General features: G+C 46.5%; 1 protein-coding gene and 1 pseudogene across 2 annotated transcripts in view; one reads left to right on the top strand and one right to left on the bottom strand.

Annotated features, from left to right (window-relative positions):
* Positions 1-2,671, top strand: part of CUNH1orf21 (chromosome unknown C1orf21 homolog) — a 229,262-nt gene extending 226,591 nt beyond the window's left edge. Inside the window, exon 6 of one of the 2 annotated variants that reach the window (XM_007447104.1) lies at positions 1,861-2,671. In XM_007447104.1, the coding sequence (XP_007447166.1) occupies positions 1,861-1,899 (39 nt within the window). In that variant the 3' untranslated portion in view covers positions 1,900-2,671. The remainder of the gene's footprint in view (positions 1-1,860) is intronic. The other variant, XM_007447103.1, reaches the window with a different exon arrangement.
* Positions 2,672-9,382: 6,711 nt separating this feature from the next.
* Positions 9,383-11,921, bottom strand: part of LOC103086209 (serine/threonine-protein kinase PLK1 pseudogene) — an 11,461-nt pseudogene continuing 8,922 nt past the window's right edge.

Here is an 11,921-nt window from a genome sequence, read left to right as displayed (position 1 = left end):
GGGCCCCGCGACAGGCAAAAAAAAAAAAAATCACGAAAAAAAAAAAGAAAGAAGTCAGCCCCCTCCCCTTCCACTGCTGCTGAGCTAGCTGTTTTTGCTCCTGCCCATAGCCGTGGTCAAGCCTACTCTCCACATGTTTCTCCCGCCCTTGTCTAGGTCATGGGGAGGCTTAGATGCCAAGCGCTTTAGACAGTCAGGACATGGCTCTCACTTCTGTTGGAAAGAAGACGTGGACTTTGATCACTCATACAAAACCCTAAGGTATTAACATGGGATGTTTGCAGAGACCAACTCCAACTACCACCTATGCTGTCTAGTCAGAAAGTTAAAGATATGTGCACGGCATGCCAAAGATTGGATGTCGGGTGAAAAGCTTTATGACTTCGGAAAACCTCTGGGCCTCTCTGGGCTTTGTTTTTCTCATCTGAGGAATGGGAGACACAACAGTACATAAGACATAGGGCTGTGGTGGCAGAATCAGCAATACTTGAAAAGTGCTAAGCACAGTACCCAACATGGAGAGAGCATTCAGCAAACTTGAGCATCGTGGGATGTTACCTGTTCACACTTGTGTGATCCAGGAGTAGAGGGCTCAGTCCAGTTGAGCCAGTATGATTGTCACTCCAGGAAATTTGAAACAACAAACAGACACAGAGACTGCAAGTCACTGGAACTAGAGCACATTAATAGCCACTCTCAGGAGGTAAGGTCCATGTTGTTCCCACATCTGTCCTTTCCAACCTTGGTTACTGAGCTTTCACTTCTTTGGGATACCTTTGTATCTTTCCAATACATTCCTCTTTTTTTTTTTTCTTTAAAAAAAATAAATAAAGTGGTCAAAGGTTATAAATAGTATGAATACATGACTTTACACAAAGCCTTTATCTGTGACACAGGCAGGACAGGGACTTGTTTCCGTGCTCTCTGTGAGAGACTACAGACCAAGGAGCCATGTGCTTTGACCAAGACAGCCCGGTGATGTCAGACGTGGAGCTTAAATCCCAGGCCTAACTGTGCCTTCATAGAGTATATAACCTGCTGGAGAGAGGATGAAATATGTTCAGAAGTAATGGCTGGATATAGTTCTTAAGCCCTCAAGTAACCTGTTTTGTTAGGGGATGGATGCATTAAAAGCATTTTTGCCTTCCTTGTGCATCCCACACATACCAAACATAGTCCTAGATATGTTATACATATTCAGTGAATCTTTGTTTTTTAATCCCTGTTTTAACTTAGAATGGATTAAGGGACTTCCCTGGTGGTCCAGTGGTTAAGACTCTGCACTTCCACTGCAGTGGGCGTGGGTTTGATCCCTGGTCGGAGAACTAAGGTCCCACATGCCACACAGTGTGGCCAAAAAAAAAAAAAACCACCAACACATTAGGGTGGATTAAAACTAAGACATCCCTAGATTATGCCATCCTCCTCTGTAAAAGTGTAATAAGTTCTGGGCTTGGAGATATAGCTGTGGAGTGTGAACAGCCCGAGCAGAAAGGGACTCCATTCACTGTTCATTTTGGTTTCTCCTGTTCATGACAAATTGGTCTCCTGAATGGATAATCCAGTTGGTAATTACTTGGTGAAAGGCTGAGTCTTTCCTGTGCCTAGTATAAGTTCTTACCAATACAAAATTAGGGCTTATTAGGGGCTTGGTAAAACTTCCAGGCTATGAGATATATACAGTTTATAAATCAGCCAACACGTATTTATGACTTACCTACCTGGTGCTCAGTAGTCAATGACGGAGCCTGGCTCCTGTTGCAGGGAGACATATACTGAGAGAAAGCCGATTGCAAGTAACTATCTCAAGCCTTGCTTTGGATTCTCAGTCACGTCTTATTCTTTTCTTTTCCTCTCAAGGGTCGAGATTACTGTTCGGAAGAAGAAGATATCACATAGCACCAATTCTACCACTCAAACTGGGAGCTACTACTGTGTAAATAGGTTACACCCCACGTTGAAATCTTTGCAAAGGTCGGTTCTCTTCAGCGAACAGCACTATAGCAAAAGAAGATCGTTCCATATCGTATGCCCCATTAAATTACAATGTTTCTTAATGAACTTGCAAAGGAATATTGCTAAAAACAAACAAACAAACAAAAACTGTTATCGAACTTTCTTTGTTGCTGCTAGTTAAAACTTGTTGCAGCTTTTCACTTCTCTCAGTGTCCAGGTCTGCAGCCAAATTCTGCAATTTCACCTTAAAGATACTGTTGGTTTTACAGATGCTCTCCAACCTATTTTCTATAAGATAAGGTCGTGGTGAACTCAGATATCCAACTTCTGTCCTAGACCGGTTCCGCTTCTAAGACAAGCGCCTCCTTCCCTCTCTCCTCCTTCCCTGCCTTCCCCCGAGCAGTCCACACACAGCCTTGCTTCTCACTGGCAGTGTCGCGCTTTGGAGAGGGGACGGTTGCTATGGCAAAAGCCTTGTTTCTCTGTGAAGAAGAGGTAGAGACGCTGTTATCGATTAAAAGCATGTTGTGACATGACTCCTGGAAGTGACATAGGAGCGACCGGCAGGTGGTTTCATTTCCTGGGTCTCTTAATCAAAGATCAAGCTTGCAGCGTCAGTTTTGCTCCGATGCAGACGGAAGTGTGATCACAATCATTTTGAATCCCTCTTGCCTACTTTTTTTTCTAAGAAAATAAACATTTTACTGTTTTTATGTTTCCTTGTCTTCTCCCATTCATCCAGCTCAGTGTTTTACGATGATCCTGGGTGCGGAAGACGAGCCCTCCTTAGCAATGACTCCTCAGTGGCTCCCCACCATCCCATTTACAACCCACCAAGCATTCGCAGTGCTGACAGTGGTCAGAGGAGGTGAGGGGACGTCCCACGGCTTTTTAGGAGGGCCTGAAACCACCCTGTTAGCTTTCATCCTGTTAGCAAATAAACCGCCCTGCTTCCCTTCAAAATGGCACGTGGGCCCGGCCACTTCCTTTCTCTTACTTGCAGCACTGGATGGTGTGGTGAAAAGCGTTTGCCGACTAGAAAACATAGTACATGGACACTGGTGATGATATTCGGTGATGCGAAAGCCAAAGCCCCGGGCAGTAGCGGGGAACGTGAACTGTGTGTTTGGTAGAGTTTATTTTTCCATATTCTATGAAGAGAATGGTCTCTTCTCAAAGACAGAAATAATATTTTTAACAAATGTTGTCACAAGTAAATAGCAATCAAAAGGAGAAAATAACTTTTGTATTTTTTTAACACGTTCGATAGCTTTGACGAGGGTTCTCTTTGTTACTTTCAGGGGAGGGCACCCTATTCAGTGCCACGCCAGCAGTCCAGGTTTGGGTTTGGCCCACAAAAAGAAACACAGCAAAAGCACTGTGTGTTTCTCTGTTTGCAGGGTTGTGAACGCGAAAGGCCTCAGTATCAGCCACACTGCCACCCTCCGAAGGTGGGTAGTTAATACACTCTGGGTAGTTGAGAGATCACCTACCACAGAATAGAATAAGAAGCTTAGTGTGTTCTTGCTGTGAAGATGAGCCTTGACCTGAAAATCCATCCACAGAGCTGGTGGCACCACTAACGTGTTCAGGGGGAGATTCCTTATCTCCTTTTAGACCCGGCACACACCAAAAGTGAGGGGAAGGAAACTCAGTCAGGCACTAGAGAAAATGGACTCAAACGTTAGCAACAAAAGCCCTTCCTTCTTTCAGCCGGCAGCAGCAGCTATTTGGGGGAGCAGCTGTGGTTGTTACATAAATAGAGACGCAGCCAAAATTTCAGGCTTTTTATCCAGCTTCGAGCAGAAAAAACGCAGGGAGAGTTCGAGTCGCGTAGGGTTTTATGTCCCCTCCCTTTCTATGGTTTTTGGCCAAGTGACTAAAATAGTTTTCCCCAATTGTAAACGAACCGCTAAGCCCCACCTTAAACTTGTGCGCCAGTGACTTGTTCACTGTTCCGAGGCTGACCTTTTCCCGGGATTCCTTGTTCTTATCCAGCAAGAATGAAGCAAACACTAAATGTCTTCCATTTCGCTCCTCTCTTTGGTGTCTCAGAGAGTGTCTTCCCAGAAAATCACCACCTTCCACGTGGAGGTGAAACAGGCTCACATCATTTTTCTTACGGTCACGTTTAACATTTTGACACGATACACATGTACACAGAACCACGTGTCTCTGGGGAATCTGATTTTTGAGGGTTTCGTGAAACCCGAAGTGTTGTGCCCATGAGCCAGTGGCTTTTCACCTGGAGTTCTGTCTCCGGGGTTTAACACGGGGTACCTCTTTGATGTGCAAAAGTGATGTCATCTGCAGGCACATTCGGTACATCTAGAAACAGATCTGAGAAATGGGGTGACGGAGCCAGTTGGCGTGAAATACTTGACTATGTTAGCAACGCTCTGTCTGTTTTCCATTTGTTGGTTTTAATCATAAAATTGTCAAGGGATCTGTGTTTGTACTTTATTTTTTTATGCCTTCTGAAAAGGTCTAAGGCAAAAACATTTGCCTTTTTTTCCCCCTGTGTATCTGAACATTAAGCCCATTGTCTCAGATACAGTGAAAGAATAATCCAGGCGCTGGTGCTTCTGCTGGCTGTCATCTCTGAGGACTCAGGGAGATGAAGGAAGGAGGGAGGGAAATGGTCTGGCGGATGGAGGTATAGAAAAAGAATGAGAAATGGACCGAGAAGCATTTAGGACAGAGAAGGGCGATGGCTGTGTGCCTGGTGCGATTCAAAATCCAGCTGCTTTAGTGGCCAGTGGGTGGGGCAGACTGTCGGCAAGATTTACAGCTGGATTACACACGCCTTATGGGCTCTGAGTTGTAGAATTGTAAAAGTTCAGCAGTATGTGCGTAGCTTTCTTTTGGTTGGCAGAGATTCAGGATCATGGAGTACTGCTGTCATAATTGAATGCGTGTTTGTTACTGGCAGAGAACCCTGAAAGAGGCTTTTACCTCATGGTGCCTCCTAGCCCCAGGCTGGAGCGTAGGGTGGTGTTACGGTCTGTTTAGGACAAAGAAGGTACAAAGTCTGGAGGCAGAAAACTAGGTCGGCCCTCAGACATAGCAGCGGCCACCCACCAGCCTGCTGGGGGACAGGTCTCTCCCCATCTGCAGTGCCCAGGGTCTGAGACGGAGCTTTGATGCCCTGATTGAGGAGCCTCAGCTCTTTAGTCCCCCGTGCTGGTGCCAGCCCCCTGCACCTCCGTGTCAGGGGCTCACCCAGGGTCAGAAGCAGCCATAGCTGCAACCTGACAGCCCCCGGGAGCAGGTCCAGGAATGATGGCACCCCCCTTTCGGTCCCAGTTTGAGTTATAACTTTGTCTCCCTCACAGTCTCGTTGAGACTTATTTTCTCTTAGGGCCACACTCTCCCATAAGCCTGCTAAGAACAGAGATTATACCTCTTATGCAGTTTACCTCAGCAGCCTGTGAGGCCCGTTGGCATATTGATTACAAGTCCTGCTTAGACACTGGGCAAGAATTTAAAAGAGCGTTTCCATGTCTACTGGTCTTAGAAAAGAAACTCAATTAAATATATCAGTATCATAGGAAGAAAAATTATCAAATTCTTAATCTAGGAAAATACTGACTCTGAATCTTGGACTCCGGGACTCTGATATATTTTTTATGAAAGGCAAAACAATTGGTATCTAAGGCTCTCTCCTTCCCCCTCCCCACTCCCTCATAAAAAAAAAGTTATCAGATTGCACTCTATAATTTTACATAAAATCTGCCCTGCATGCTTTTCCCCCGGAAGACATGCTCAGAGCTTTATTTCTTTGTACGTCTCAGAAATTAAACTTTTTGCTAAGTTTTGTTTAAAACCCTAGTAGAAGAATCAGGCCTGGTTGGGGACAGGGACTATATATTTAAGGGCAAAATGAAAGGGTGGCTCGAAGCAGGAACATGGCTTCTCAATGTCATGGGTGGATTACTGGACCTCCCCACCTCCACTCCCAGCGCTTGTATAAAGCCGGGTGAAGCAACTGGCTTCCACCCTGCAAATATGTCCCTGCCGTAGACCTTTGGAATTTCATGGATAAGGTCTATGAATTGCCTTTTACCAATGAATGGACATGTTTTTCCAAGGGGGAAAATAATGCCCTTGACTTCAGTCACCGTTTTGTATGTCTCTGGAAGAGGGTCGAAAGCTATGGAAGAAAATGAGGATTGTGGGTAAACAGATTTACTTTTGTGACAGACCTTAGGACTCGCTCACTAGCTATGCCATGCTTTTCAGAAGACTCTTGTACCTTATCTGGGATCTAATCTAATCTTGGGGAAAGAGGAAAAGGAACTAACATTTATTTTTTAAACTCACTCTGTGTCAGATACTGTGCTAGGCATTTTTATAATTGTCTTGTCACAATAATCCTGGGAAGTGAATTTATTACCCCCGTGTTCTAAGTGGTGTATCTTAAGTGTAGAATTCATATATCCAACATAAATGGCCATGTTGAAAGAAGGAAAGATGTCACTCAAGCGTTTTCCTCATTTTTTTTATTATTACTATGCCCTTTGCAACGCGACACTGTGAAAACAACCCTTTGGGGGCATCTCCCTTTTCCAGAATCTCCTTGGCTCACCACCAGCTTGGTTTCCTCATGGGGAGTGTTTTACTTGGCCTTCCTATATCTGATAAGCTACACACAAACCAGGAGAGGCTAGCAGGGTGTTAGTGCCAGAAGGGAACGGCTTTGGGATTTTAGGCACATATCTCTTTCCTTGGAATCCTTTCAGCATGTGGAAAAGGAGGCTGGTATCTGCAGTTAGGTATCAGATGTGACCAGAACAGGCTTTTGAGTACTCTTGATTTCTTTCCTGGGTCCCAACGCTTGTTTCATCCCAGGATGCATCTTTTTTTTTTTTTTTTTTTTTTTTGCGTTATGCGGGCCTCTCACTGTCGTGGCCTCTCCCATTTGCGGAGCACAGGCTCCGGACGCGCAGGCTCAGTGGCCATGGCTCACGGGCCCAGCCGCTCCGCGGCATGTGGGATCTTCCCGAAACGGGGCACGAACCCGCGTCTCCTGCATCGGCAGGCGGACTCTCAAGCACTGCGCCACCAGGGAAGCCCACCAGGATGCATCTTTTTAAGGTGAAAAGCCTTAACCTCCGGAGAAGTTTAGGAGAATCTGATCTCCAAAGGTGGAGGAAAGACAATGCCTGGACCATTAACTTGAAATCCTTTCTTGTGAGCTAGGGTTTGACATCTCTTTTTGATCTTTGGACTGGGGCCTCTGTATTTTCCAGGCTAGTTTAAGCATTGAAACTAGATGTGAATCTCTTTCAAGACCTTAAATGTTTTAGATAGTCAGGTAGTGACTTGGATAGGCATTTAACTAATTTGTTCCAAGGTCAGAAGAGCCCAAGAATTCCCCAGAGTTTCTCTCTTTGCTTAGAAAGGCACAACCTCTACAGAAGATGACTCATGTCTCCATGGCAACTGTTAAAGGTGCTGCCTAGAGGGGACCTGCCTCCGCCCTCACTTACTTAGCTTGAAAGAATCAAAAGAATTTCCTGTGTCAAGGGGGTGCTATGTCCAGTTTTCTTATGAAAACTGTTGCCAAGATTCCTGCCTCTTTCGAACATGGTAGCTGTCAAATTCCTTCAAGATGATGTAGGAAATGGCTCTTATCTCTTCGAAGCCAGAGAAATTGCTTTAATTCACCAAGACTCACCCCTAAACCAAAGGCCCTATTCTAATACTGTCTTCCCTCTCTACTCTGAATTCTCCCTTCTTTCCTTTTCAGGGGTTGTTTTTAGCCCAAGGCGTTGCATCTGATTGGGTTAGACTTAGAGGCAGTAAAAAGAACACCGTGAACTCAGCCAGAACTGCCTTAGGGTCCCTAGGGTTGAGAATAGCTCTAGAACCTCGGGGACCCCTGGCCTTAGACCCAGAAGTGATAGAACAGCCCCTGGTTTCTGGCATTTCAGTCCAGATCTTCAGGGACTGTTCTCCCTTGACAGTCAAGTGAGCAAGGGAACTTTCGCAGTAGATTGCAAGCCAGCTTTTCTGTATCTATTTTCCTAGAGTAGAACAAGGCAGCTGCCTTATAGGACTCTAAATTTGGATCAATTTCCTAACACACACACACCCCCCACAGAAAGACACATGGAGAAAAAATATATATTAACTACTTTATCATTGAAGTACTTAAGGAAGAGCTGCCTTTTGCCATATTGTAACCTCTAAGATAACACCTAGGAAAGCATTAGTGTAATTATAGGAAGCTAGGAAACCAAGCTAGGAAAACCTAGTGATCACTCTCACGAAAGTTTGAGTTAGACTCAAATAGGAGGATGAAGGTCTGCTGGTCGTCTGGTCCTGTGCCGTCTCCGTGCCAGGATGCCTGCCACTAGCATCTTTCACTCACCTGGGCTTTAACCTGGACGCTGGCAGCCTTTCCCAGCTCCAGGCACATATAGGACCCATCCCTCAGGACACGTGCCAGGTCTAGCCGCATACCCCAGCATTTCTCACACACTCTCCCACTCAACCAGTATGTCCCTGACTGTGGCACTTCAGCAACTCCACTGGGACACTGGGACACCAGCGACTGGGGTTGGGGCCCCTTCGTCTAGGTTGGCCCAGATGTACATTTTTAGCATTGCCTCTTCCAGTGTCGGGGACTCACTTATTCGACAGATTATATGGAGCACCTAGTATACTCCAGGCACTGAGCTAATCCCCAGCAATACACGGTTGACCCAAACCCAGCTCCCGCCCTCAAGGAGCCCACCATTAGTGGGGAAGACAGTGTGGGAAGTGCCACTGTAGGGAATTACTGGGTGCCGCGGGAGGCTCTCAGAGGGGCAGCCGCCCAGCTTTGGAAATCGGAGGCTTCCCAAAAGAGGGGACATCAAAGCTCAAGTTTGTCAGAGGCCTGAGAGAGAGCATTGCAAAGGGCCTTCCAGGCTGAGGGGACAGCATGGGACTCGGACAAAGGAGGGACAGCGTGGGTTGTCAGGGCCTGTGTGCAGAGAAGCAGCTGGAGCTAGGAGTTGAGGAGGGAGAAGAGAGGGATGTGGCCAGGGCAATCAGTGGCCCAGCCCAGGGGGCATAAAGAGAGCTGTACGTGATGCTCTGCCCCCTCTGAAGCCCACTGCCGAGGCCACCCAGAGAGGTAAGTGTGATCCCCATCAGGACCAGAATTTCCCTCCGCACTGTGGAGGTACACAGTTTCTTGCTGAGATGGTTTATTCCTGTGTATCCTCCACCCCTGGCCCAGCTCTTTGTCCTCTCCCCCAGAGCTGTTTGATTTCAAGAGCTTTAACCTGGGCTGGATTTAGAGACATACAGGGGACAGCTCTGGGTCATCCTGACCTGGCTGTAGAACCACCAAGGGTAAAAACAGCTCTTGGGAACAGGTCGGCCTAGACCCCGGCATGAGGGTGCACCCTAAGATAAATACACGGGAAGCCGCTTAGGGCTTCCCAACTCGGGATGTGAGGTCTTCATTCATTCTACCGAAGGGCAGCCTCCCTTGGACAGCCTTTCCCCGGGTTGGGTCATACCTGGTGGCCGAGCCTCTGCTGTGTCTGCAGTGTGCACCTGTGTCCTGCCAAAGAAAGGGGAATTAAAAAACGAAAACAAAAAAAGCACACATGGATTGTGTGCACATGGAAAATACCCGCAAGCCTAGACAGCTGCCGTGAGCCTCGTGGGGACGGGGAGGGCCCTGGAGCCCTGCGCTCTTTGGGAGTGATGCAGGGAAGGCTCAGAGACAGCAGACAGAGTCTCTCTGTGCAGACAGCTCGCGGTGCCTTTTAGGTTTTCCAAAGAACCTATTGAGAGCTCAGAGCATTGGGTTTCTCTTCCCTTTGCCCCCAGACAAATAATTAGAAACTTTATAAGGAGAAGAAAAAGAATTAGATGAATCAAAATACCAGCTGTGAGGCAGCATGGTTGCTAGAAACTCAAGAAAAGGCCACAATAGGTGACATAATTTCCTTGAGAAGTTGGAGGCACTGGGTGCTGAAGGCAGTTTTCCTAGCTGAGGGGCTCAGGTCTGACCCCAGCGGGCCCTGAGGATGACTTGGGGCTCACCTATTGGCTCACCTATTTTGCAAGACCTCTGCACCTGCCTTACTGGGTGCAGCCTGGCATATTCACCAGCCTTCTGGACCCTTGGAAAGATTGTCGCTCAGACACCTACTCTTATCCCAGATATTCCTCTGGCTCCTTACTGAGGAATTTCTAATTCTGTGTCTTGTGGTTCCCACGCGACTACCCCACCAGCCTAGGCGTTTTAATTAGAATTCGGCCTGTAGTAATCACGATGCTGGAAACTGACAGAATATTTGGCCTCAAATACACGTACTTTAAAATGAAGGTCCTGGAAGGTCCCCTTGGTCAGGGTGTGGTCATGGAATACGGCCAGGTTTGCCTTAGGGCACCGTCTCCCCATTGTCTGCCCTGGTCCAATTCCCTCTCCATCACCAGGAAGAGATCAAAATGCTTCCCTGCCAGGTGTCAGTGGCTGTGTATTTGCTCTTCCCAAGGGCATCTGTGTTTTATTTAGGATAAGGCATTACATTCAAGGAAAATCTAGTGGCAGGATCAGGAGACATCAGCTCTCATTCAGGTCTGGGAGATAATCTTGAGGCATTGCTCTTCTGAGCACCTGCAGAGGCTTCCTCAGGTGGGCATGGGAGCCCCGCAGGGAAGCCTGCGAATGTGAATTCTGTAAAGCGGTGGGTGCCCATCTGTTTGGACCACACATGCCTGTCAGCAAAAACCTTGTGAGATGCATCCCCCCGCCGTATGTTTATTAATTTAAAGTATATATTCATATACTTCTGTACTAAAACATTAGGCACATTTTTTAAAGCGTACAACATAGAAATTTTTAAAGAGTAAGATACAAAATATTATAGACAGAGGTTCTGGTGTTTTCACTCTGAAGCCCTGAGGGTTTGGGTGCCCCCTATATGTGCACAGCCACTTTGGACACCAACCGCCATTTCAAGAGCAAATCCTCACACCTTGATGGCATCCATCCCAAACTACTGTGCTGGCACTTGGCCTGAAGAATAGGAAGGTCTTAAAGCAAAATCCCCAGGAGATTCTAATCTGGGAGACAGGGCAAGCAGACTCTCAAATAGCATAAACTTAAACAATTCAAAACCCCATCCGACAGGAGAGCGGACTCCCTAGGCTGTAGGGGCTGTAGGTGCTAAGAAAAGATCAGGTACACTGTCCAGAGCCATGGGGTTGCTCGTATTCCCTCTCTGGGTCTCCAGAAAAGGACATTTGGCAATATCCCCAGCTCTCTCGTGATTGGAATTCTTTGAACCCTCAAAGTTCTTCAGTAGTACTGTTATTCCCCACAGCACCAGTGGGTCCACGTCGCTTGAATATTATTTTTGATTTGACCACCAAGATATGATGATGATTCTGTTTCATTTGAAAAGGGTCTGAGAAAGTATACAGGTCTAATTATATATATACATATTTATACATGTGTATTTTTGTTTATTGTTACATTTTGACATTGGACTTTCTATTAAATAATTTTTAACAGATGACCTGGCTTTGTTCTCTTTTGTGCCTTTCTTTCCCCCTGGATCTCAGGGAAGGGGCTGTTTATAAATGTCTGCAAAAGATCTTGGGGCCTTCCTGTCCCTCCACTCTTCTGTCTTCTTCCCTACTGTGTGTACATAAGTTCAAGTTCTGTTTTTACAGGAGATGTGCTACATCAAGCACCCACTTGGAAAGCCCCCAATCTTGTTTTCATTGCCTCCAACTTTCAGGGACAGCCCACTCAGTCCCTTCAGCTTTCAGGGACAGTCCCATCAGCTTCTGAAAATTCATAAATTCATAGATTTGATGAAGTTGCAAAAAAGAGCAATGACAAAAAATGATGCCATGAGCCTCTCAAATCTCTTGTACACCCCTTTCCCTCCACCACACACACACACACACACACACACACACACACACACACACACACACACACACAC

The sequence above is a fragment of the Lipotes vexillifer genome, unplaced genomic scaffold, assembly GCF_000442215.2.
Source record: "Lipotes vexillifer unplaced genomic scaffold, Lipotes_vexillifer_v1.1 scaffold1577, whole genome shotgun sequence".
NCBI classification, from domain to species: domain Eukaryota; kingdom Metazoa; phylum Chordata; class Mammalia; order Artiodactyla; family Lipotidae; genus Lipotes; species Lipotes vexillifer.
The sequence above is the reverse complement of the archived record's forward strand: the minus strand, read 5'-3'. Positions and strand labels throughout refer to the sequence as shown.